This window comes from Gambusia affinis, linkage group LG22 (assembly GCF_019740435.1).
Source record: "Gambusia affinis linkage group LG22, SWU_Gaff_1.0, whole genome shotgun sequence".
NCBI lineage: Eukaryota > Metazoa > Chordata > Actinopteri > Cyprinodontiformes > Poeciliidae > Gambusia > Gambusia affinis.
In genome coordinates, this window is record NC_057889.1 from 20,924,251 (window position 1) to 20,951,983 (window position 27,733).

Here is a 27,733-nt window from a genome sequence, read left to right on the forward strand (position 1 = left end):
CAAAGTCATCTCTCTGGTAAAACTGAAGCAAATGATAAGTTAACTTTCAAACTTTTTTATTGATAAAGCTAAAAAGTGGGTAAGGGAATGATGGGCGTGTCCACAAGCTAAGGCTCTGATTGGTTGTTTCTGATCAGCAGAAGGCACAGGAGCTCATTTTCTTCCACACATAATCTGTCTCATATTGAACTGTGAGTTTCAACAAATATGTTTAAAAAAAAGAAAAAACCTTAACCTTAACCCTTTTTAAAAAAAATAAAAGTCACCTGCTGCAGCTTTAGTGAAACGTCTCAAGCTGCCATGTTGGAAGGTGAACCTAAGCCCCAGGTTCAAGTTTTTTGAAAACTCCAACCTGTTTTCTTCCGTTATTCTCCAGCGTTGAGCAGAATTCATCTCTAAATCATCTCTGATTGGCTTTCTTGCTCCTGCTGAAGAAAGCCATCCCACAGCATGATGCTGCCACTAACATCTTCTAGGGTTGTAATGGTATGCTGTTGAAGGCTTTGGACGTCTTGATGCAGACCAAAGCTAAAGAAAAAGCAAAATACTGCAGGATCAGGACTGAACATATGCACCATATTTGCCATTTGTTTTTTAATTTTAAAGAATACAGAAATAACAGCCTGACAGGAACTGCCTCCATTTTTTATTTTAGCTTAATTTCACTAAACCAAATGAGAAGTCTCCCTTTCTCAACTTCCTGCTCCAAATACAAAAATTAAAGGGACTCTTCTCGAACAAGATTAATGTAATCCATTTGCATATAATCCCTCACTTTCCATACTCGGATAGATTCTTTGGAAAATATGAGATTATGAGATTAATGTTCATCTCACAGCTGAATTTAAGAGCTTAGGAAGCAGACGTGGTCTGCGTTGGTGGAGACAGTCCTCCCTCTGTCCAATTAAAATCTTTGGCAGCAAAGAGATTTTAATGCTGTTTGATGTCAGAAACATTCACAAAGAGAAGCGGAAAAAAAAAACATACATGGAATCTGAAACAACACTTCAGCTCAGAGATTGTAGATGAAATTATAAATATTACATTTAGATAGGAGTTTGGTGTATACATTCTCCACACTGTAGCTCAAAACAGAAGAAATACTACAAAGTAAGTTGGTTTTGACATATTAATGTGTCCTCATGGTGGGGTCTGCTCCTGGACGTTAGGCGCTGCACCGCAGCGTCGCCGGGCGCAGGCTGCTCAAGCTCTTGTTCTTCAGCTGTGGCGGGCTCGCACATTTCAGGGCGTCCCGGGGCGACATTGAGGCCTTGGTCTGTCCCATCCACCTCACCAGGGAGATGATGTTACAGTCGCACTGCCACGGGTTCTCATGCAGGTACAGCTTCTTCAGTGCTGAGGTGAAGGACAAAGGAGACTGTAACCAGGGCACAGGGAGTGGAAGGAAAAGGAATTGGGTCCATCTAACCTGGCATATGGCTGAACATGTTTCCATCCACTGTCTTCAGGCGGTTTCCACTGAGTCCAAGCTGGGAGAGCTTGGGCATGTTGCTGAACGCACCAGATGGCAGCTGCTCCAGCTCGTTGTTCCTCAGGTAGAGCTCCTGGTTCAATAAGAAGCTAATTTAGTTTGCCTTATGGATTGAACTTTATATAGAAAACTTGAAGAATGTTGACAGTGTGAGGTCATCTCTTTATGGTGTTTCCATGTCCTAAAAATTCAAGTCCCAAACTGCAAGATTTACTACATCATCAGCTGGTGTGGTTTCCTTTCACACTGTTAGTTGTCCAACAATCTGAACTGAATGAAATACCTGTTTCCCTCCTTGCCTGTGGTGGCGCTCTGCGACGGAAACAACATTAAAACTTCTGAAGAAAACACTGAGCACAACTTCCTTCTTCACAAAATGTAAATAAAAATGGAGTATCATCAGATTTTAGCGGTGGAAGGATTTCTCTCTGGCTGCTTCCTGCTTTTGGAGCAGCTCCAGGCAGTGTTGCCAAATCTTGCGAGAGAAACAAGCAACCAGCTCCATGAAAACCAGCCCAAAACAGCTTAGCATGGCACCTACACAAATCCATGAGATTTTAAAGTGATTTTACAGTGTATCCCTGCGTATCACACCGCGCAAACTACCTACCACTCATGTTTTTGCTTTATTGTGGGGAGCTGAGAAATAATCTTGTTGTTTTTTGTTTTTTTCAGGAAATAAACTCAAGCTCAAATAAGCAGGTTCATGTTCAAAAACAAGAGTTTGCTCTTTTGGTCCACTTCAGAGTTTGATTACACTTTCACACCTTCCCAAACGAACCGGACTTTCTAGACAAAGGAACTGGAGTTGAATTAAAGCAGACCGAACAGGCTTGGTGGGAATGAAACCTTGGTTATTTTTTCACACTTCCTGTGAAGGCAAAGATGTTGTTACCTGCAGGTTGCTAAGGCCATCCAGAGCTGACTGACTCAGTGTTGACAGGAGGTTGTTGTCCAGAACCAGCATCTCCAGTGATCGCAGCGGCCGGAATGCTCCAGATGGGACAGTTTTCAGACTGAGTTATGTGAGACAAATTCTCCAGATTAGTGCGTTAATAGGCAGCTGATTAAAGGACAATACAACAACTGAGTTCATGTCACCGGCAAAAAGGTTATTAGCCCTCACTTCACACCGTGACATACATTTAAAGAAATTAAGACTCAAAAAGATCAATTACAACAATGTATTTGAAAGTTTTTGTAGCAAATTAAGAACATAAAGTGAGGCCTTTTAGCACCATACATGCAGCACCTGGAAAAGTAATGAATGCACTCTTACATTTTGGTGTGTTATGGGATAATAAAAGATAAACAGCAATTAGTTTATCTCTCATGAAATTAAATAACAATCTACAAAGGGTTTTTTATGATTTATTATCTTGAGGAACTTTCAGTTAATATTTTGTAGAACCACCTTTCTCTGAAACATTTTTGGAGGGTTATTTGAGTTGAAATAACCTTATTTCAACCCAAATGTTGCCAAATATTTGCCAAAATGGCAACATTTGTTACGTTTTCTGATGCTGTGGTTCACTTTCACACTGCACTGTGCCAAACATCCTAGTGGGGTCAGTGGGGTACTGGTGCCTATCTCCAGCGAGACATTTCGGGCAAGAGGAGGGGTCACCCTGGACAGGTCGCCAGTCCATCACAGACTGTGCCAAACAATCCGGACTAATTGAAAACGTGTTCCCCTCCTCGCCTGTGGTGGCGCTACACCAAGAACCACTGAAGGAAACAACAGAAAGAATAGCTCAGAGAAGACTGAGCGCAACTTCCTTCTTCACAAAATGTAAACATAAATGGAGCGACGTCAAATTTTAGAGATAGTAGGGTTTCTCTTTACTTTGGTAAAAGACCACGAGCCTTTTCCTCTGTTAGCGTTAGACTAGTATGTTTGTCTTGGTTGTATTTTCCCAGAATGCGCTGCGCTCCAGTCCACTTTCTGCTTTTAGAGCAGTCTTCAGTCTGCTTGGTGTTTACAGATGCATTCGAACTGCACCAGAGTTTACTTTAACCAAACCAATACCAAGGTTTGTATGTGTTTTGCATCAGAGTTCAATGATGCATTCACACCTCCCCCATCGAACCGGACTTTCTAGGCAAATAAACTGCCATTAGATCATTTAGTGGACTAAAGAAGGTTGGTGTGAATTAGCCCATATCAACTGAACCGGGTTTTTCTTTGCCATTTCTTCTTTGCAAAATAGCTCAGGCTTCGCCAGAAAGCTGGAGAACATCTCTGAACATCTAAAGTTTCAATTGGATCAGTCAAATCAAAACCGTTTTTATCTGTATAGTGCCAAATTACATCAATGTAAAAAGACGTTCAGTATTATTTAATTTTAAGATATACTCATCTAACGTGGAGATGTCATCATTAACAGAATACTAATGAATTTTATCAAAGCATTTTTCCCTTTGAGGACATCAATAGGGCCGGTTGTGTAAGTTCAGGATCACTGTCCTAGTGGAAGGTGATGCTCCAACTAGTCTCTTGTTCAGCTTCCAACAGATCAATATAGGGAAATGAAGGATCTCTGTTATGCATATGATTTTGTATGGAAGACAAATTGTTTCATTTTGGTCGCACATTCTTTTTGTTGCTTAGATTATGACTGTAATGTGACAAAATGTGAAAAGAACAAGAGTATAAATAGTACCGCGAGGTGCTGTATTTTGTGGGTTCATCCTGTTCATATATAATTCTTTCTAATACTTTTTTAATACTTGAAAACCATATATTATAGTGACCTGTTGTTGTCCAGATTAAGGAACAGGAGCTGTCTGAGTCCAGTGAAGGCTTTGGGAGAGATCCTTTGGATTCGATTCAGGGAAAGGTCCAACACTTTGAGGGCAATCAGAGGTTTGAAGGCGTTAGACGGAAGCGCTGTCAGCGCATTAAGAGGTAGATCGAGATCTGAGAGGTTCCTCATGCCAGCAAACATCTCAGATTTGAGAATCCCAATCTGGTTCTGGCCCAGCATGAGAAAACGAAGGTTCAGGAGGTCCTGCCGGGGAGGTACAAAATAAACATAAAAACAGAGTTTTGGTCAGATTACGGTGTAGAATGGAGGAACACACTGTCCTTTTCTGTCTCACCACCTTACCTGAAACCCCCGTGGGGGGAGCACTGTGATGTGGTTGCCATAAAGGTTGAGCAGCATCAGTTGATTGGCACCAGAAAAGGCTTTGGGATGGATGGATTTGATTGCGTTTCGTTCCAGGTTGATGCTCTCAATCTTGGGCGCTGATTTAAATGAATTGGCCTTTAGGGTTGTTATGCCATTCTCACCTTTTTGCAGCAGTGGAGAAAAATATTAGTAAAAATATTAGTCTTGCAACTACGCCTGTAATAAATGACTTCAGAGTCAGATACACGCAAATGCAACTTAGACATATTTCCAAGAACGACCTGATTATCCGAATGCCACTCACCCAGTTTGAGGATCCAAGCATCCGGAGGCAGATTGGAGGGAAGGCTACGAAGACCCTTTTTATGACAGTTGACTTCGGACTTTTCTGGGCCGGACTTCCTGGAGCATTTGCAGACATCGGGGCAGCTTACCACAGCCTGCGCCACGCTAAGAACGACCAACACCAACTGAGTCCAGGGCAGCATCTTCACTGCAAAACGAACAATGAATCTGCAAAGAAAAATGTTTGAGTCTTTTTGAGTTCAGTAGACAATAATAAAGGTAAAGGAGCATTGAGTACCAGCACAGCGTGTTCGGCAAGGCAGATTCTTTGCATGCTAGCCCCGCTGCGAGGTCAATGTGCATTTAGCTGAACAGACGCTGAAGCATGAGAAAAACTGTTTCACCATCAGGGTGATTCAAATATCCAGCCAGGATTCTTGATTGCAAATGTATTTAGTACATTTAACAAACCATGTTTTGTACAAGTTGACGTGATTTCCTGAAGACATGAAGAGCTTACAGTAACACTGAACCATATTATAGTTTTGTCTTCAGAGATGCAGCATCTTCTTTACAGCTGGTCTTAATAGAGAGGTTCTTAAGAATTTTTGAGTTGGTTGTGAGTGAAATATGCCCTGTTACAGACAAAAAAAAAACACTTTAAAGAATCTCTTAAGCTTCACATGTATTGGGCATCATTAGATACCACTTAAGACAAAACAGCAGAGTCCAAAACTGCACTTGAACACAAAGGAACGACAGGTCAATCAGTTTACAGATGAAGTTCTTAAGCCGCTGTAGGAGGATGTAGGTTCAGAACAACACATAGGCAGCAAAACATCTACTGTATACAGACTGGTGTGAGTCCTTATCTATTTTTTCTGAAATTGGCATATTTCTATTGAGCCAATTCCCTGGTCAATGGGAATACAGCTACTGTCTCCTGAGAGAGTTTTGTGCTTGTTGGAAACATGGAAACATGGCAGCTTCATAGTTTTACATTATATTCTGTTGGTTTAGCTGTGGCATGAATACTAGTGCAACTGCAAGACACTACATTTAAAAACATCCGTTTTCAGTATTTTGTCTCATCACAACTTCAGTTGTCGTTTTTGGAACTATTTCACAGTATTTCAAATGCTTACAGGCGGGGCAGAGCCAGGGAGTGGGTGGCCCCCACCAGTCACTGCCCATAATAATAACATCAATACACTCTGATATGTATTAATATAGCAAGGCTTTCAAGAAAATACTTTCTGTTAAAGTAACAACAGTCCCATCCTGGTCATCCTTAATGAAACTGTTCTGGCTCCACCACTGCTTACAAGGCAAAATATTTGGTAGTATGTTGTTTTTTTTTTAATTCATTTAACTTCACAACTTGTAAAAAAAAAAAAAAAGACTCTATTTGAAATAATTAACCTCAACAAAACATTTTAAAAGCTTTAAATCTCTATGGGATGATTGCAGAAGAGTTGATGCTAACTGATATTAGCTAAAACGTGAAACAGTGAGGAATAATCAGCTTGTAAAGGGAAAAATAAAAAACCTTATGTCAAACTATATGGCAACACCGTCCAGTTGGCATTTTAAAATAAAAAACTCATTTGAAGATAATTTTTGTCTGATTATCATTTCAGTTCAGTCTGCACTTTTAAAAGCTCATGATAAAAGAAAAAATAAACAAACTCCGAGTGTTTTCCTCCTCTTGGAGCTGCTCACCTGGACTGGTTGCCGTCCCACTTTCTGGCCAGCACAGATGTCTTTGCTTTTTGTTGTCACAAGGACAACGTCCTGAAATTTAATTTCCCTTTGGGTTCAATAAAGTACTTTTGAATTGAGCCCCAATCCGTTCTGCAAGCAGCAGTTGACGGTTTAAAGCAGGGAACCCAGCTGTCTGGTCCTTGAACTATGCAGTTCACAGAAAATGCTCCTTTCAGACTCAGAATTCACTGGATGCTTCGCTCTGCCAGCATTCTGAATGGAGAGGATGAAGATGTGCAGAATGTGAGCTGTGTGGGAACACAGAGCAGACAGTGAGAGCAAGGTGTGAAACGACCAGAGGTCCAGGTTCTGTAAAGTAACAGAGTACAGAGAAATGTGGCGTTCACAGGTTATGGCACAGATCCATGTTAAACACACGGCTCCACTGTGTGTGTGTGTGTGTTTGGAGGGGTGAGGGTGGAAAAGTTTATAGTTTTTCCTCAATTAAAACAAAAGTTTTAGAGAAATTTAATGTGGATGCATTAGTAATAAATGAGTCAACTTTACTTTTCTTGTGATTGAACCGTTGTGTTAAGCAAACATTTTCCTCCATGCGCTTCTTACCAAGTAAATGTCGGGTTCGATGGCTTGCTTCTAATTGAAATGATTCAATTTGCCTTCGTTTCTTCTCTGTTTGAACCAGAGATCGAAGGAATAACCTCCATTTCACTTTGGGGGCGAGTTCAGACCACACCTGCTGATGCTGAGCTTGAACTGATTCTCGGTGCGTCCAGGCACAGCGCAGCCAGTGGTCATGGAAGGACAGGTCACTACAGAGCTCACACACATCTGTGTGATTATCAAAACAAACGAAACAGAAGAAATCCAGCTGAAAGTGACTAACTGTTAGAGCCTGATGTACATAAAACGTAAACCTCTAGAGATGTCATAATAACTGACATTGTTTAATTCTCCTCTTCATTCCAGTATTTGATGATTACTCCTAATTATTTTGATGATGCCATGTGTGTTGCTTGTTTTTTGCTGATCCCAACGTAATTGTTATGTTTCTATCATGTAAAAAAACATTGACATCTCTTCTTCTTGACGTGTGTTGTACCAAGAAACACGACCTGACTTGCTAAAACTTTCACTTGTCATTTAAAACAATGCATTATAGCGGTCTGTAAACCTGACTCAGTCACACCACGGGAGCAAAATTGAAGCAGGTAAATGTTTGAAATTTGTAAAGTTATAAAACATTTGACCTGAGTCATTGAATGTTGAGGAAAAGCCTGCAATTTTCTGATTCCAATCAAAATTTAAAAAATAACAATAAAAAAGTAATTCTGTTGTTTGACATCATTTTTGAATTATGGTTCTATAGTTTTAAACACACATAGATATGCATTATGGGTATATACATATATACACTCTAGCCACTCACAATGTTTCTTTTGGTCTAAATTCAACCACTTTCTTTTCAAACTTGCAATAATATACAGCCTTGACCTCTTCATGTATCTGTTCCTCTCATTTCACCGCATCTAACTTAACCGTACTCTGTAGGAGTGAATTTCTGGTCTTCAAACTTACTAAAATGTCAGGAGCTACTTGATCTTCAACTTTCAAGCAGAATAAACCTCTTGAGATCAAAGATCTCTTACATGTCCTGACGATGTCAAACCATAAACCAACTTAAACAGTGGCTTAGTCTTTCTGCTAAATATGAAATCCTTGAGGGAAACTGAGCACTTTAGAGTTTATCCTAAACTAAGCTACTGGTTCTCTGAATCTAAATTTTAAAGTCGGTGTGGACTCTAGAACCAGGATTCCTCCTGAATACAGAATCCTTCTGTGAAACCTGGATTTCTTTTTCAGTTCTCTGCGGTTCGGATTTCTCTCCTGCCTGGCCGCTCTCCATCAGGCTCTGATCCTCCTCTGGATCATCAAGCTCCTCTCTCTCTCTCCTGAACTTCAAGCAGCCACCTTCACTTCACAACAGAACCTGATCTGCTCCTCCCACGCATTTCTCAGCCTCACGTCTCAGTCAGCTCCTCCTCACTGAAAATATTCACATCAGTCAACTCAGCCAGACGAGGAATAACGTCCCTCTCCTCCTCCAGATGAAATCGCTCCTGAGGAGATGCAGATCTCCATCACGCTTCTCCCTGTACATATAAATCCTTTAAATGCATGTGAGTCAGGAAATTAAACCCCAATTTTGGTGGTTTTTATATTTGCTTAGTCATTTTACAATATTTTATCTGGAAGGATTATATAAATGTGCAGAGCCATGCTGTCCATCAGTAGATTTATTTATTTATTTTATTTTTTTTACCTAAGCAGTTACTGAAACTGAAAAGTATTTGCATCATTTTCACCAGCTTCACAATCACAGCCCCGTCGCCATGACGTCAAGTTCAGGACAGGCTCACCCCGTCATTAAAGTTCCTAAGCAGACTTCCAGCACAGCTTTGACCGCAAGCCGATGGCAAAGAACTAATTAAAAGTTCCATTCATCACTATGCAAATGAGTTACACGATCACACAGTAATGGAGTGCAGTGTGAGTAATGAGAAAGATTAGAGAATGTTTTAATAAAATCTGTCATAAGAGCCCAGGGTAAAGTTTGCAGATTAGGTTCAGTTTGGTACATAATGACAAGCTTACCTTGATACTGAGATTAGAATGATTAACTGTGGCAACATTTCTGTATAAATCTTTTATTGTTGCAGACCAGAGGAACCTGGTGGGTGGCTGTAGTGTATGGAGGCATTTTTGGTACAAACGTATTTGTGTCTTGTAACTGAAGTTGCAGTGAGAAAGAAAAACCCAATAGGAATTTTGTAATTGTAGATTTTTCTTTTTTCTTTTCTTATCTTTTACAAAGACCAAACACTTACACCTCCTCGAAAGTTGAAGGGCAGACACACAACTTGTCCTGTGAAAAAGTCCTACGCTTAAAGTTTTGCCCCAGAAAAGATCCAGAAGAAATGCTGTCGGGGTCACAGGGGGAGGAAATGAACTTGTGAATATTTCTTTATCACTCGCAGACACAAAACTACTCCATCCCAAAAGTCACAAAATGTTCCAATATTTTTTGTTCCACTCAGTCCATGTACTGAATTCGTGGTCCAGCCTTCGTATGAAGACTAACCGAACCACATCAGCGCCCTGGCGTGAGTTAAGATGAGGTCAGGATTTTGGGTGTAGATGTTTTCAGGTGCACTCTGTGTTGGGCTGCGGTTGCCTCTGGTTACATCTTGTATTAATTAGTGCTGTGCACTTTGCAGTTGTTATTTGGGCATTTGTTGTTTGTCTTTGTGGTTTCTCAGCTCTTTGTTGTTGTTTTGCTCTCTTTCTGCAGGTGTAGAAGCAGACGTCTTGTGTTCTCTTCATCCTTCAGTCTCTCCTCTACTCTTCACTCCTTCTTTCACTTGAAACTTTTTACCCCGCCTTTCTCACTTTCTTTTTTTTTTGTTTTTCTTCTTCTTTTCCATCTTCTTGTCCATTACATGTGAACTAAACCAAAAAGCAATTTCCAATTAAGTTTTTTTTCATATATGTTAAAGTGTAGCTCTAGAGAAAGCTGTAATGATCCGCACACATAGAATAGTGGCAAAACCAAACAAAACAAAACCAGTAAATACTTGAGTTTCCCTTTTGAAACCTTTATAACTGCCTATTTTAGTCGCTCAAAAACTAAATATACATTAATATGTATCAATATGCTTGGTGAAAAGTTTCTTGGCGCTGTCTCAGAAGTTAGCGTCTCCTTCCTCTTACAGTCAATCAGTTTGCTGATTTTGATTTTGATGAAAGCAGAAATAGACAGGAGGTCCACTGCATCGACATGCTGTACAGGATATTAAAAACATCAGAGAAATGGGTTCAACCTCACTTCAAGTGCATTATTAATAAATCTATCAACTCTGCTTTAATAACACAAGCACATAGCTTTAGTTGCACAGATACAACATAATACAGTATTCTGGACTGGCTTCCTGTTTGCAGACACAGAAAATTACTATGAAAGTTTAAAAAAAAAACGGGTGAAACAGTCAAAGGCTAATGGCAAAAACTGTACTGTTAGCATCATCCTGTTTGTTTGTTTTGGGGTTTTTTTTTCAACAATAGAAGAAGATGAAAAAAACAACAACAATAATAATAATAATAATAATAATAATAATAATAATAATAATAATAATAATAATAATAATAATAATAAAAGAAAAAAGAAAGACAGAATGTGAATATTTTTGCGAGGCACAATGTGGTACACTGTAAAATGTAATAAGTTCACTTTACTTAAAAAAAAGTTAGGAAACCGATTGCCTCAAAATCTTCAAGTAAAGTAGCTAATTCATTTTAAGGTGTTATTGCTAAAAATAACTATGTTTAGACCACTCAGATAAAGGCAGTAAACTTGAGTGCCGTTAACTCAAAATCATTAATTGGGTTAACTGTAAAATATTCATTCAGACAACTCATGCAATGGCAGTAAACTTGAGTGCCGTTAACTCAAAATCATTAGTAAAGTTGACTATAAAATGTCAATTATGACTACTTAAAATTGTGAGTTATGCCAATTAAGCAGTACTCATAAAAATAAGTTATACTTACACGTTTAAGAGTTCACATTACTTGCAAAATATCAGGAAACCAATTGCCTTGATATGTTCAAGTAAGATGAACCAAAAGTGTTAAGTTATTGGAACGAAGCGCCAACAGACAATAGTTTGAATGGAAAAAAATGTTTAATAATTAAACAAGTTTACCTTAAATACAAGGTTCTCAAGTGTGGTTACATACACACTAACCTGGAAACAAAGTTTTCCATAGACTTTTTAGGGAAAAATGACACGACTTTTTTCTAGGGTAGCCTTCAATCTAATATTGAATCCTTCAAATGGCCCTCAGTCTTTAAAACTTTGAGAATCCCTGCTTAAATGTCTTTGTTGACTGGTGTGAAACAAAAACTCAATTCTCAATACTAGAGCCCAACATTTATCATAACATTGATAAAGTAAATAGTGAAGTAGTGAAGTGAAGTAATGTTTCTCCTCATTAACATAAAACCATTTAATAGTCTGTAAGTGCAATGATGCTCTCTCCAACAAAAAAAGAATCAAACAAGAAATAAAAATCACTTTTCCAATAAGAGTAAAGGTATCAACGTTGATCCATAATGTCACATCACAATCACTCATTGCATCAGAAGATTTTTGAGTGATTGTATTTTTGGTTTTAGTGATGTATGTCCAAGTGACAGAAGCACCCTTTGGATGAAGTCAAAGGTGTACTTCAGTTGTTGAGGGTACTCCAAATTCAGAGAATAAATAAGTCCAAAGAGCAAACACATGGCATGTGGAAGATTCCCAAGATCATTCATGACAAAACTTCCTTCCAAAATGATGGCAGTACTTGAAGACTGGAGGTGCAGTGAGTCAGTGGAGGCCTGCCTGTCCTCAGGAATGATGGTCAGGATCCCAATAGGGGTGTGAGACACGTCTGGGTCTTCGCAGTCCTAACAACAATAGAAGCAACACCACAATTACATATCAACATAACACTTCTTTAGGGTGACCAGGCGTCCTCTTTTCCCGGACATGTCCTACTTTTCAGACCTAAAAAAATGTCCGGGGGGAATTTAAAAATCGTTAGGGATTTTGGTCAACTGCCTCAAAACACATTACATAGCTTACAGTGCATTGTGATTACATTGCCACTCCGTTCCACTACTCCATTCCAGGTTTTTTTTGTATGGCAAAGAAATCGGTAGCACATGTACCGATTTCTTGTGCTACCGCTGGTTCTACCCCCCCACCCGCCGTCTCCCCCATCTCCACCCCCCGTTGGCGCATGTGTGTCCGCCGATTTTACCCAACAAAAAAAGAAGTGTCCTCCTTTTCAGAAACCCAAATCTGGTGACTTCTTCATCACAGCTGCTTCTCCTACAGTTTACAGCTGTCCCACCTATGGCAGTCTACTCATCATAAGCCTTCTATAACAGTACAGCGGCTTTTTTAACCCGCCAACATCTTTATCCTTATCCCTTTTCCTTTTTTTGTTTTGCGCCCCGGACAACTTTTTTGCACTGCCGCTCCATCTTGTTGCCACTAAATAAACATGATATTTTCGACTAACGTTAGTCCCAGGCATCGCTAAATCATTACACATAAAGTTAACCTCAAAACCTGGACTTACGGATGAATTACACGGCCGAGATAACGAATATAAGTTTGCTAAAAAACAGTGGGACTTACCGTGACAAAACTTAGCTGCAGCAACCGCCGTATTGTTGACAGTTTGGCGCTTCTTTCAAACACGTCGTCACTCGTCAGTATCCAATGCGCATGTGCGTTCAACGAGAGCTGCCGAATGAGTTTTCTGCTGGTTATGCAGATGCGTTTTGCTCACTCATAACTCCAAGTTCGGGTTACTTGCTGCTGATGAGTTTGATTACTTGCCTCAGTAGAAAGTTGTCTTTGCTAAGTTTAAGTTAGTATAGTCAACAGAGTAAGCTGGAATGAGTTCAGGTCACTTTTCTTTTTGAGTACACTTTACTTTTACATTTTACAGTGTGGTATTTGCCCGTTAAAATCCGGAAACGCTCAACTCCACATCGGACTCGCTGCTGCTACTTTTAAATGCATTACTGCGAACTAGCCTTTCATTTTCTCTGAGGACGAGTTGACATGTGTGCAGATTTGTGATTATGGAGATAATGCGAGAGCTATGCAGCATTCATAAACACAAATAGCTCCGCGTCTTTGAGGACGTTGCAGAGGTTTCCTGTAGAAGTGGGTCAGGACAGTAATTCCTTATGAGAGGAGAGAGCAGGGGGACTGCTGAACATGTCATTCTCTGTTACGCAGCAAAGAAGAAACAAGCCGAGGCACAGGGAAGGAGAAGCAAAGATTGAAACAGAATAGAGGGAGAGATGGGGGGGAGTAAGGCAGCGAGCCAGAGGAAGAGTTAGAGAAGAGAGCGAGGATCAGAAGGAAAGGATAGAGAGTTTGACTCTGGAAAAGAGATGAGAGGCATACTGATAGGCTGAGGAAGCAAGTACAAATGGAGTGACGGAAGAGAGCGCAGTACTTGACTGAAACACGCGGCAGAATGTTGGGATTAATGGAGACATGCTGAGGAGGAGAGGCGGCAGATAGGCAGCTGTGCTGACTGGACCCGTTCTTTTGTCAAAGGATGAGGAAAGATGAAAGATCCCTTTCAAACCTGGCCAGCGCTCGCACACGCACGCACACACACACACACACATACACACACGCACGCACACACACACACACACACACACACACATCCATACACACATACAGCAGGCGAGCCATCTGGAAAGGTGTCATTAGCCAGGCTTCACAGAGACGGGGAGGCAGACAGAGCAGATAGGGGCAGAGGCTGCTGGGCCACCAGATCACTGACAAGAACAATCAGGAGAAACCAGTCTAGCTGCTAATATTAACTATTATCCTCACACACACGCGCGCGCGTGCGCGCACACACACACACACACACACACACAGCACAGGACGCATTCAGGGATTATTACAGCCCTGCAACCAGGTTTCATTTTAGAAAACGATTTGTCTGACAATTAATTGGATAAAAAAAAAAAAAATAGCAAATCTTTATCACTTAAGCCTGTTTTGTTTTTTTTTAAAAACAACAAAAAAACAACATTATAAATACATTAATAGACACAAAAAACAAATTCCCTAAACTGCAACATATTCTTTGTTGAACATGTTTTTTTGAGAGAAACAAGAGAAACCAGCCGTATTCAGCTAGTTTCTCTGTTTACTCCTCATTGTTTATCAGTGGTGCAACTGATTCTTATAGTAATCAATTAATCAGTCATTCTGATGATTTATTGATTGGTGGGATAAAAAAAACGAGTAGGATTTTGCAGATTGTTGATTGAACTTTTTGCATTTTTTCATGCAAAGTCATATGTTGCATTGCAAGATGCAAAAAATCAAAATGCCCAGTTCCTTTTTTAAAACAAGAAGATGAACATTTAAATGCAATGTCAGCGTTCCTTTAGTTTGATCATTTGTATGGAAGGATGCGTCTGCAGCTAAAAAACAAATACTGAGATCAGCATGTGAAAGTCTCAGTACTTTCTGTTTGATTTAACATCAGTACTTCTGATCTGTCGATTACTTTTTTTAGATTAACCAGTTAATAAACTGATAGCAAAAGGGGCTAAGAAACTGGGGGGTTTTTACACAATATGAACCAAGTGAAGCTAAAACTGACCCTAGATGAGTTCTGGGTTGGATGTATTTCCACACAAAAGTTGTTTGTTTGTTTGTTTTTTTTTTACTTAAATGCAAAATCTGTTGATTTTGCATTTAAGTAAAAATTTTTGACTTAATCACTGCTCTGAGGCTGATGTCTTTTCAGCAAATTACCTTTTTTTTAGTCTGTGTTCTCAGTCACATTAATCGGTCTAATCATGATTAGTCCGATGAATCATTTCAGGCCTAATTATTACACATAAAATCAGAATGAAAAGTTGAAAACAGAGGAGTGAAGATAACTATAATTGCTTGTGAATGCAAATCCTGTACCGTGGAGCTCCAGCGGCTCTGTCTGCCATTAGCTGCTGATGGTAAGGTGAGCGCTACCAACTCCTGCAGTTCAGACTGTCGTCCAACTATCCGTTTCTCCTTCCAGCTCCTCGTAAACTGAAACATAAACACAGCCGTCCGCGGCGTTCATGTGGACCAAATGAAAACACTTCATGTCAATGAGCGTCACTATAAAACCAGTTTGTTTTTTGTTTTTTTAAATCTTCTTTTTTATGGGGCAGGTCTTAATCACATGAGAGATGTTTAATAAAAATCAAAGGAAAATGAGTAACAGAATAAAAAAAGGGGCAGAGCAGAACCAACAGAGCTGATAAACGCTTCCCGCTCTGCACTCAGCTATCTGATGCTGTTTACAGCCACTCAGCCCACAGCAGATGGCCATTCATTCTGTGTGGCCAGCTTCCAGAGCAAAGCGTTTGTTAACACGGGCCTGGTGCCGTCAGATCAGAGCTGATTGGGATCAGGTGGCGTCTTTTTTGAGGGGCCTCGTCATCAGCGGGGTCTCCCAAAAGCTCCTCCGCTAAACGGCTGCTGGGGATGGAGAGACGCTCCCGGTGCTTACTGGAAGGAAAGCTGTGACTGTGGAGGGAACCCGTTCGTCTGGGGAGCGCCAGGGCCGCTTCAGAGAGCCCGGCTGGGGAGAGCTTACCTTTCAGAGGGTCGGCAATGTTTTGATTAGGCCACCAATACATCCACAGTGCCTGCTGAAACGTTGGGTAAATGAACTCATTCACATTTTACCTTTAACATTAAAGACAAATAGCAGTAAAATTTGTAGTTTTATCAATGTCTGACCCAAAGAATTAAAGCTGCAGCAAGCAACTTTTATGAAAAGATTTTTTTGTTTGTTTGCACAATTGCTAAAACTGCCACTATGTGGTGACTGTTTAACATGAGACAGATGATTTGTGAAAAGAATCCACATCCTCCCTGTGGTCCTACTGCCATCTGCAGGAATACACTGATCCAGGTCAGAAACAACCAGAGCCAGGAGGGGGGTCTTAGCGCTGTCAATCATGCTTATGTACACAAGTCTGAAAACTCTCAGGAAATTTAAAGGAAAAACTACATAAAAACAGGCAAAAGCCGAGTTTCCATAGACCATAAAATTGCACAATTTGAAATTACAAAAGTAAATTCCCTTAAATTTTTTTTTTTTTTTAATTGTTTTTTGATTAAAAAGTTTTAGCGCTAAGATGACGTGGTTTTTTTGGGGGGGTTTTTTTTTGGCCGTATCGAAATTGATTTATTTCACAAAACTGCAATGGAAACACTGTCTTCACATCACGAGTCACATGATCAACAACTGAATGTTGCTACTGGCTAAAACCAGGAGGAAGAAGAAGACAACAGACAGGAGGAGGATGGTGCAGCAGGGTTTTTTAATGACTCATCACGTTAACAAATTTATTCCCATGTGATTTTCATTGCATTTCTTATTTGATGGAAACACCGCAATATCAAAATTGTGCTTTTTTGACATTACTGAAACATTAAGAAAGTTTAGCAAATAACTGTAATGGAAACGCTGCATGGAAGTGATGAATCCATCAGAATCTGAGGAGCAGAAATAGCAGGAGAGGCAGGTGAGCAGCAGGAGTGTGATGATAACACACACAGTTCATTATTTGGTGAATGTGAACGCAGTGGAAATGGGGGAGGAGACTAACAGATAAAAACTGAGACTAAAAGGAATCAAAAAGAAAAACAGGCCTGACAGTTTAAGAAAAATGAATGCAAGTACGCAAAAGACAGAACACTGGGATGAAATATGAAGCTAAACATAAAGAAAGGAAGAAATCTGGCAACAAGAAACAATTGGAAACAACAGGAATGAAACGATTCATCAGGATTAATGGATTACTGGAATAATTGTCAGCCAGTTTCAAAATCAATGAATCATAAACTAGAGTACACAGACTCAAAAAAAAAGCAATTTTCTTAAATAACAGCATACCGCTACTCAAAACCGATATATACAAAATATCTTCACATTTTGACAGATGGTTTTTTGTTTGTTTGTTTTTGCTGCAGATGCATCCTTTACTAAATGATCAAACATTCACTAAGGTAATGCTGATATTGCATTTAAACATTTCTTTTATTCAGAAGAGAATTGGATTGTCTATATGGATCTTACAATGTCTGTAATATTGTACAAGAAAGAAAGGCTAAAGGTTCATTTAAAAATCTTCAGAATGTGCCATTTTAGTCATCGGATTAATCAATTATTTATCAGAATAATCGATAGATTAATCAATTAATAATATAATCGCCAGCTGCAGACCTAATAAACAATAATAAGAAGAGAAATTGGCAAATTATGGCAAGACCATACATGGATAACCCACAACAAAAATTATCAAACAAAAACAAAACCCAAACATGCCTGGATATGACACAGGGTAGACTTTTCCTGGGTTATTTTTTTATATATACTTTTTTTTTTTTCAAGGTAGCAGTCATTCATTTCAGCACGTGCTTTGATCTTTTCTGTTTTCTTTTTTTTTCAGTTTTCCGAAAGCCTGAATCAACTAACACATTCTGTTTGTTCCACAGAGGCAAAACTTCGGGAGTGTTTTATATTTCGTGCAGCTTTGTTACTTCAGGGTAGCCGTGGTTTTTTTCTGAGAGGCTTAGGAGTATCGGTGTGTGTTAACGCATCGGCTCTGGACTGTTTGGAAGCGTTCGCTCTCGTCCTCCAGTTAGAGCAGCGTGGCACCTCCATCCATCTGCTGCTCAGGCGTCTGCCTCACAGATCCAGTAATGAGGCGCTCCTGGGCCCCTTCCCATCAGACAGATGATGACTGTGGGGACGCTCTGAGTCCCCATGCACCGGTTCACGCTGCTAAGTCCCATCAACCACAGTCTATTTAAAGGAGGACTTTGATTGTTCCCCTGAGACTAAACGGGCTCATCCCGAGTCGGACCCCCGCGCCGTGTTTCCTCTCAGGTTAACTATAGGAACACCAAGTCTGCAGGGGACCATAATGAGCCACTCATCATCACCATGGCAATAAGAAGCTGGGAAGGCTTTCTGTCAAACGTGGCTCGACAGCATCACCCACTGGACGGCATTCCGCATTATTGTTGACTAAGAGTTTCTCAGTAATGAGGTTCATCCTGAATGTGAGACGCTGCATTCCACACAGAGAACTATTGTCAGCTACCTTTAACTTTTTTACTCCGCAACTTTATGTTTAGCTTCATTGTTTCAGCTTCTCAGGGCCGTGCAGAGACCTTTGGATGGGCAGGGGCTCAAATTTAAAAAAGGGGCACAGTGAACAAAAACTCTGTGCAACAACCCATATTAATCAAGTATCTAATTAGATCCTACTATATCATTGCCATCATGCAGGGAAATGCATGATAGCAATGATATAGTAATAATATCTACGTTGTTGTCTATATATATACCTCCATCCATCTGCTTTATATATATATATATATATATATATATATATATATATATATATATATATATATATATATATATATATATATATATATATATATATATATATATATATATATATATATATATATATATATATATATATATAGTTATTTTAAAGTTTTGAAGATATAAGATAAAGTCAATGTGTTAATTACATATCCGTCCAGTTGATGGCGGTAATGTACTAAGTTTGTAAACTGCTAGAAAACGCTACAGAAGAAGACAGGATTTTTACTTCCGGAGCACTATTAAGAGTAAAGAAATAGAAAAATGGCAACAAAAAAAGGGGGCAAGTACAAGTACACCTCGCTACTGAATAACTTTCCAGGGAAAATAATTCATACAAAACATGATGGTGATGGCCATTGGTCTCTCTCCGTATTACATATTGAAGACTCGTTAATAATTCTAGGTAATATTTATGGTTACTGTAACATTTCGAAAAATAAAGAACTTCTTACTATTATTGAAGTAAATATCAAACAACTTAAACACAGATTTCCTACTAAATATGTTTTATTAGGTGGTGATTGGAATATGGTTATTGACGAATCTCTTGATAGATACCCAAACAAATTCGCAAATGCCCATCCAAACCGGTTTCTGTCTGATTTCTGTAACAGTTTGGGTCTTATTGACTTATGGAGAGACAAACATATTAATGAAAAACAGTTTTGGTTTAAGTCTGACGCTTCAAGCAGATCTAGAATAGATTTTTGGCTGGGAACAGGTGATATTCTCAAACTAACATCAGACTGCAATATGTCTCCAACTCCTCTTACTGATCACTGCAGCATTAATTTATTTATTACTCCTCTTCCTGAGGGTTTGAGGCATGGAGGGTTTTGGAAATTCAATGCAAATCTCTTAAAATCTGATTTGTATTGCAAGGAAATCAAAAAACTAGTGAAAAAGATTCAGTTGGACGATTCTATAATAACCTACACCAAAAAATGGGAATACCTCAAATATAAGATACGGGCTTACTCTATGTCGTTTAGCAAAAACCTAAAAAGAAACAATGACCTGGAAGAAGTAAAGTTAGTTAAAGAGTTAAACATTTTATGTGTTAAACAGATGTTGACTAATGCTGACAAAAATAACCTCCTGACCTTGCAAACTAAATTGGACTCAATCTATGAAAGAAAGGCCCGGGGTGCTTTTATCAGATCCAGAGCTAAGTGGATTGAGGAAGGGGAAAAAAACAGTTCATACTTTTGCAGACTGGAAAAGAGGAGGCAAGTTAAAAAACACATTCAATCCCTTATTATTAATAATAATGAATGTACGGACCAATCTCTAATTGCAAAAGAAATTAGCAACTTTTACCAAAACCTTTATTGTTCCTCTTTTTCAACCCCAGACTGTGACTTTCTGCTAGACCAAGTCAAAGACTTTGTCCCTCAAATCTCTGAGGATTTCAAGGAAATCTGCGACAAAGATATTAATATCGAAGAACTAGACAGCGCCATCATGTGCTTGAAACTGGATAAATCTCCTGGCTCTGATGGCCTTACTGCCAATTTCTATAGACACTTCTGGGATGATCTCAGAGAGTTTATATTCCAGGTTTTTATAGAGATCTTGAGTAATAATTCACTTCCACATACCATGAAGCAGGGCGTTATTATCCTTGTACCCAAACCAGGAAGAGACAACAAAGTTCTCGACAATTACCGTCCGATCACCCTTCTAAACTGTGATTATAAACTATTAACGTATCTCTTTACGAATAGATTAAAGACTGGTCTTAAGGATATTATTTCTGAAACACAGACAGGTTTTATGTCCAAAAGATCTATACATGATAACATCAGGCTGGTGCAGGATTTACTAGAGTACAGTGACCTGATTGAGGATAAAGGTTTCATCCTTTTCCTAGACTTCTACAAAGCCTTCGATATGTTGGAACATCAGTTTCTTTTCAGAGTTTTACACATGTTTGGATTTGGACCAAACTTCTGCAGAATAATAAAAAGCTTTTATAACGGCACCACGAGTTCAGTCGCACTGCCACACGGTACGTCTCCACGTTTCACCATTAATAGGGGAGTAAAACAGGGCTGCAATATTTCCCCCTTTCTCTTCATCTTGGCTGTTGAAATGATGAGTATTTTCATAAAAAACTCAAATATACCTAAATTGAATGTTTTAGATGACCAAATTATAATCAGTCAACTAGCTGATGACACCACAATTTTTTTGAAGAGTCTAGACCAAACCCCTAAAGTACTTGAGTTAATTAATACTTTCTCCAAAGCATCAGGATTAACATTAAACCTGCAGAAGTGTGAACTGATGGCGATTCATGGCTCTGATGTGACGGAAGCTTACAATATCCCCATTAAATCCTCAGTTAAATATCTTGGAATTTTAATAACTAAAGATGCTAAACTCAGTGAAACTGTTAACATAGAGCATAAAATACAGAACTGCAAATCTCAGTTAAATAGATGGCTCCAAAGAGATCTCACCCTATTTGGGAGAACCTATTTAACCAAAATGGAGTCGTTATCCCGATGCATATACCCAGCTTATTCTATGGCCATACCTAACAAATATATTAAAGCTATAAATCAGCTGAACTTCAATTTTATCTGGAAGAATCGAGTCCACTACTTAAAGAAAGCAAATATGGTTAAAGACTTTAAAGATGGAGGTTTACAAGCTATTGACTTTGAGTGTTTAAATGCGGTTTTAAAGGTAAACTGGTTGAAATCTTTTCTTATGAATGGAAATAGTATCTGGTATTGTCTCCCCAAAGGTTTGTTTAAAAAGATTGGTTGCATAGATTTTGTTCTTAGATGTGACTTTGATGTCAACAGACTTCCTGTTAAGTTATCTACCTTTCACAAGCAGGTTTTGCTGTGTTGGAAACTAATGTACACACACAACTTTACTCCTCACCAAACTCCCATCTGGAACAACAGATATGTGTTACACAGGAATAAGTCTCTGTATTTGGATCACTGGATGGAAAAAGGTATTTGGTCCATAAGACATTTACTTAATAACAGTGGAGATTGGTTGTCTTATGACGAATTTTGCTTGTTGTACAATCTGAACTGCTTACGTACTCAATTTAACACAGTGAAGAACTCTATCCCCACTGCAGTCAAATATCTGGTTCAAAATCTAAATATTCACTCAGCTAACCTTCAGTTACCATCTCTTCAACTGTTTGGAGTTAACCTTTTGGACAAAAGTAACTCTAACAAGAGGATGCGTCAGCATCTAACTAATTTTATATTTCCTGTCAGACCAAATAAAAACTCCATTTTAAATCTGTTTTCTGACTCAGAGGTTAATAAGTGGCGAACTGTTTACCTTAAATACCCTCTGAGTCCTAAAGTTAAAGAAGTTCATTTTAAAATTCTCAGTAACATTTTTCCATCCAGGGAACTATTAAGACAAAGATTCAACTTTGATACCAACAGCTGTACCTTTTGTGACAATGACATTGAAACTACAGATCATCTCTTTTTCTATTGTGTGCAAACTGGAACATTTTGGAGAAACTTCCAGGACTGGATCTCATCAAAACTTTCCCTGCATTGTTCCTTAAAAAGAGAGGATATCATATTTGGAACCACCCACAGAGACAGAAGAATTGACCTCATTCTTAACAACCTGCTGATCCTCGCCAAATTCTTCATCCACTCCTGTAAATGGGGAAATAGAAATCCTGACTTTTCTGCCTTTAAAAACCTCCTTATGGTCAACCACTTCAGAACCTTAAAACTGTTGAAAAACAAGCAGGGAATACAACTTTTGAATGCCTATATTGATCTAAATTTATTTGAGGTTTAATGCCCCTTTGTTTTGTTTTGTCTTGTTTTGTCTTTTTTGTTTATTTTAGTCTCTGCTATCACTTTGTTTGATGTCTGACTATTTTAACTTATAATTTTATTTTACTTTCTTTATTTTTATGTTTTTTTATTTTTTTATTGTGTTATAATTATGTGTGCCATGAGCCTGTAGGTCTTGTTTTCTTCTTGCGTTCACATTCCTCGTGGTATTCTAAACATGTTCAAACTGTTTAATAAATTAAAAAAAAAAAAAAAAAAAAAAAGACGCGTAGAGGAAATACGATTACGGTAAATAACAAAAGAAGATAGTAACGCACAGTGATTTTGATAAGTAACTGTAGTCTGACTACTCGATTTGAAATAGCAACGCGTTAGATTACTCGTTACTGAAAAAAGTGGTCGGACGTCAGTAACGCGTTACTGACATCACTGTATATATATATATATATATATATATATATATATATATATATATATATATCTATATATATATATATATATATATAATAGCAATTAGATTACTCGTTACTGAAAAAGTGGTGGACGTCAGTAACGCTATATATATATATATATATATATATATATATATATATATATATATATATATATATATATATATATATATATATATATATATATATATATATATATATATATATATATATATATATATATATATATATATATATATATATATATTTGTAAACTGCTAGAAAACGCTACAGAAGAAGACAGGATTTTTACTTCCGGAGCACTATTAAGAGTAAAGAAATAGAAAAATGGCAACAAAAAAAGGGGGCAAGTACAAGTACACCTCGCTACAAGTACACCTCGCTGCAGCAAACAGAAAGGGGAGGGGACGGACAACCATATAAGGTATGTGAATCTCATGCTTTATATGTAAACATGACCATTGCACTCCGGAAATGAAGGGGGCGCTATTTCCTATATTATTCGTGGTCTCTAGTTTAAAAAGAAAATAAAGGGGCGTGCTCCGGTGGCGTAGAGGTTAGCGCGGCCGTCGCGGGTTCGATTCCCGGACCCGACGACATTTGCCGCATGTCTTTCCCCCTTTCCTGTTAGCCTACTATGAAAAAAGGGAAACTAGAGCCCACAAAAAGGTACCCCCTGGTGGGGGGAAACGAAACGAAACAAAACAAAACGGGAGGCCGCGAATAATGTAGGAAAGAGCGCCCCCTTCACTTCCGGAGTGCAATGGTCCCATTTCTCTCAGTAATATTTACTGAGAGAAATATCACCTATTTACCTATTTATTTAAATGGTAAATAGGTCCTACCATTGAAATAGGTAGGACCTATTTAAATGGCATTATGTATTTAATAGGGAGGGAAAATAAGGATAAATGTGAAGGATATGGAGGGAAAGAACATATAGAACACGTATTGATGAACTGTAAAACATACGAACCTGAAAGGAAATTGAGAAGAATGGTTGGAAGGACAGGTCAAGAATGGAATCTTAAAACAATATTGGGAAATGAAGGAAACGTAGTTACAGATTAAGGGAAGCATTATTTATTTATCTTCAGAATAATAATAATAATAAATAGAATTTAATAGATGTAAAGTAGTGGAGCTACACGCTCGTGTACAGTAGGCGGCGGTATGCCCCTTAAAGTTGTTTACGATCCGCAAGAACTTCCGGATCATATGGCGTTTAAGAATGGCGGACGACGAGTAAGTATTCGTTGTTGTTTTTTTATATCTAAATCCATCCTGGCTTCTGTTTTAAGTTTTCGTTGTTCTGTGCCCTTACGAAAAGTGTTCGCTATGATAAGTGGGGGGAAAAATAATTATTTATGGCTAGATGATGCTTAAAATCAATAAATATGGTTGAAATTTTGAATCTCACCATATGGCCATAAAAATTGATCCATAATGTGATCGCGACTAATTGGGTCGGTCGGGTAGTTACCAAAAAAATCTTAATATTGTTTTGCCCTTCCTTACAAAGACTATAAAGCATGGTGTTTGTGAAAATGTTCATTTCGTGAAATCAAAACAAGCAAGTTCTCGGTAGTTTTGGGGGATGCTGAACCATCTTACATAGGGTCCTGCTTTAAAACTACATGATCTATAATACCTAAATGTAATGTAAAAAGTGTTTTATAAATCTGAAAGTAAGTTTTCTAGAATCTTTCCGTAACCATTCCACAATAATTCTGTCCAGGTTTATGATGTATTTTCACATAGCCAATGAACTCATTTTGTTTAGCCAACATTACATAGATAGCACATAGCATTACATAGCAGTAATGCAATATTACGTTGTTGCATTACTTAGTAGCACCCTATGTAATGTAACAACACGTTTTGTTCCGTGTGTTGCTCTGAGGTTTAGTTTTTTTTTATCTCAACAGTAGGGCTACAGCTACGATTGTTTGTTAGCATCTAAGATGTGAATCTAGTTGAAATCTTAACCGCTTTCTGTCAGGGACGGTGCAGCTAAACATTATACTAAAACTACAAACATCATTATCTGTCAGCACAGAGATGTTTTAAAGTGTGGAAGGTACACATTAACACATGCAAAGTACAAATAAACGTACACAAACTTGCTGAGTCGGTACACTGTGCTAAAGAAGCTACTGTACAATAAAAATCTCAGATGACATCTACAGTAATCTATACATATCAAAAACTAGATGCTGTCAATCCCGTTAGTCGCTTCTTCGGCTTGAAAACTCTAGAAAGTAGAGCAATGTTTCACTTTATGTTCTTCACACTTTTTTGAGGAGTTCTTCTTCTCTAGCTCTTGTCCACTGGTCTCTGCACCGCCTCTGTGTGCAGGGAGGGGAGAAGACTAAAACCTTCCTCCAACAACCCCAGTTGACTATGAAGCGCGATTCCTCAGTATAATAATTTTTAGATGGCACAAATTGTCACATAGTTCCAGTAATGCTACGTGCCTGACTATACGTTAAGGTTCTCGGAAAGAAAGGAGAACGAGAGGGCTCGAATCGGAATAGCAGTCCTCTAGCTAAGGAAATACGTTACGACAAGTTTACGTTGGATTAGCTCTACATTACACTATGAACGAGCAAAGTTATAAAACTTTCCAGAGCACACGATGCGCATCATATACCTTCATTGGAATTATAAATGCGTTCACATTGTGAAAAACAGAGTAACTTGGTACACTGTCCATCCACACCTATTACAAATATCAGTTTAAATCGACTGTTTCTGTACAAGCCAAAAACTGGATATAATCACTAAATATAGAAATTCCACATAGAAGTTAGACAGGTCTAACTTTACCTTCATCAGAAGTTCATCCATCAGACCCTCCTTTGATTTGAAAACTTTCATGAAAGTCTGTGTGTGCTTGGCTGCTGCTGTTCTCCGTTTTCTGCGCCATCTTTGTGTGGAGGCAGGAGTTTGAGGCTCCTGTAACAGCATATTCACCAATCAAATGACTGGAGCAGAAACGTCAGCAAATAGAAACATTGGAAGCATAAACTGATACAGTGACAGGCAATAACGTCTTGTTTTGTATTTAACCTTTTTGTATTTTGATCATTCCAGGTCAAAGAAGGTGATCAAGCTGGTTCCAGAGTATCTTCTTAAGAAGAGGAAAACATACCAGGCCATCAAGGCCACTCAAGCCAAACTTGCGCTCCTAGAGAAAAGAAAGGTGAGTGGAAAGATGACTCAGTTTCCTGGCTTAAAGGATCTATATCATTGTTTGAATTGAGCAAATTGTGTAAATTACGCTTGTCAAACAATTGATATTACTGACCTGACCGTTGTCTTCGTACACAAATCTCCCTTCAGTGGACCGTCTGGGATTTCTCCCATTGAGCTCGATTTCTTGAGTAGATTTTTCTACTGGGCCAATCAGAGAACGGGAGGTGAAGTTGTGAGCAATGACTTTGATTTTTAGAATTCTAATCTGCCTGTGTGGAGGAAGTGAACGAAGCCGTTCAGTCCGTGTTGGCCACGCTTCCAAATATGGAACAGTTAAAGTGAGAGCAAGAGGAAAGTTGGCTGCTCTTCTTCACTGTTTTCTGCGCCATCGTTGCGTCAAGACATCTTGAGATGTCTTGACCTTAATGGCCACGATGTTTGGCAAAATTTTCTAGTTGCCTCCGTTAATAGCGATGAAGTAGTTAGCTTAAATGCTATAGAAGCATTCCATTTCCATTAAGCTTCATAGCATGACTTATGTACCTCACAGCCAAACGTTAGCGATTGGGTAAAATCACATCCAGTTATTTAGAACTTTGACTCCACGCAGGGAATCGTTTCTCAGTAGCTGAAGCAAGGCGGAGTACAAGGGGCTGGCAGTAACCAAGCTAATTCAGACGTGTTTGATATAAACAAAATAAATATTCAATAATACTCATTTGTTTGAGCCTAAATATTGACGGCTGAGAATAAAACAGCGAGGCGCTGCTAGAAGTTTGACACTACCATCCTAAATATGTCCACAGATGGGACTTTCTTTAGCTGACGATGCCAGAAGTAAGGAATTATGAAGAGGCGTTTTGTTGAAGGATGTCAGATTTTAGTTTTGCTAACACTAACAAATAAAACATGGACGCCTGAGGTCAATTTTAAAAAGCCAGTAAAGCTGCTTTATCTGCAATAGTGAGGTTGTAGTTGTACAATGTTATGATGCTTCCTCGTTGTGAAGTCGTCACTGTGTAGCACTTTGTTCTACTACGTATATGAAGTTATACAGAAAAATATCTCTCAACAGAGACGAGCCCATTGGCTAATAAACAGCAAATTATATAAACGGCTTTTCCATTACTACTCTGTGATTAGAGGCTAATTGAAAAATTAGTTGGTGTAAATATTGGACCACTTTCTTCTCCTTTCCACCGCTGTACCACTCACCTGCATGGTTCTGTTTCCCAGGTCTCGAAAGGCCAACCACTCAAGTTCAAGCGTTTGGAGGATTTCTTGAAAGAGAGCCACAAAAAGCACCGAGATGAGACGCGCATCCGAAGGAACGAGCGCAGGCCCCCGGCCCCTCTGCCGCCCGAAAAAAACAAGCTGGCTTTTGCTATGCGTATCAGAGAGTAAGTACTTCCTCTCAGACATGGGATAACTAAACAAACCCAGGTTATTATAGTTAACTACAACAAACAACATAACAAGAACTGAAATTGAAAAGACGTGAACTGAAATGAATAAAAACGGTAATTAACGGCGGGGGAAAACTAAAACACAACAGAAATCATACTGTGCGTTTATAAAACTAAAACA

At 38.7% G+C, this 27,733-nt stretch overlaps 2 protein-coding genes across 3 annotated transcripts in view; one reads left to right on the plus strand and one right to left on the minus strand.

Annotated features, from left to right (window-relative positions):
- si:dkey-1j5.4 (leucine-rich repeat-containing protein 15) lies at positions 1-26,135 on the minus strand. 2 transcript variants are annotated; one of them, XM_044105605.1, is made up of 9 exons: positions 26,021-26,135; positions 25,778-25,906; positions 15,210-15,326; positions 4,931-5,139; positions 4,603-4,787; positions 4,247-4,503; positions 2,388-2,508; positions 1,430-1,565; positions 1-1,356 (listed from the first exon to the last, which is right to left on the minus strand). In XM_044105605.1, the coding sequence occupies exons 3-9, from the start codon at positions 15,236-15,238 to the stop codon at positions 1,166-1,168; spliced, it is 1,128 nt and encodes a 375-aa protein (XP_043961540.1). In that variant the 5' UTR covers positions 15,239-15,326; positions 25,778-25,906; positions 26,021-26,135; the 3' UTR covers positions 1-1,165. The 2 variants fall into 2 exon arrangements, with proteins under 2 accessions (XP_043961540.1, XP_043961541.1); XM_044105606.1 differs by lacking the exons at positions 15,210-15,326; positions 25,778-25,906; positions 26,021-26,135 and adding an exon at positions 6,634-6,918.
- rpl7l1 (ribosomal protein L7-like 1) overlaps positions 24,095-27,733 on the plus strand; it is a 10,153-nt gene continuing 6,514 nt past the window's right edge. The window contains exons 1-3 of the mRNA XM_044105607.1: positions 24,095-24,193; positions 26,045-26,153; positions 27,383-27,546. Coding sequence (XP_043961542.1) covers positions 24,180-24,193; positions 26,045-26,153; positions 27,383-27,546 — 287 coding nt within the window. The 5' untranslated portion in view covers positions 24,095-24,179. The remainder of the gene's footprint in view (positions 24,194-26,044; positions 26,154-27,382; positions 27,547-27,733) is intronic.

Excerpts from the sequence above, each read along its gene's own strand:
- si:dkey-1j5.4 (XM_044105605.1), bottom strand. The coding sequence starts at position 15,238 with ATGGCAGACAGAGCCGCTGGAGCTCCACG. Across the intron at positions 5,140-15,209 it reads AGAGCCGCTGGAGCTCCACG|ATTCATTGTTCGTTTTGCAG; the intron begins GTACAGGATTTG and ends TTTTCTTTGCAG. Across the intron at positions 2,509-4,246 it reads CTTAATCTGGACAACAACAG|TCTGAAAACTGTCCCATCTG; the intron begins GTCACTATAATA and ends CACATAACTCAG.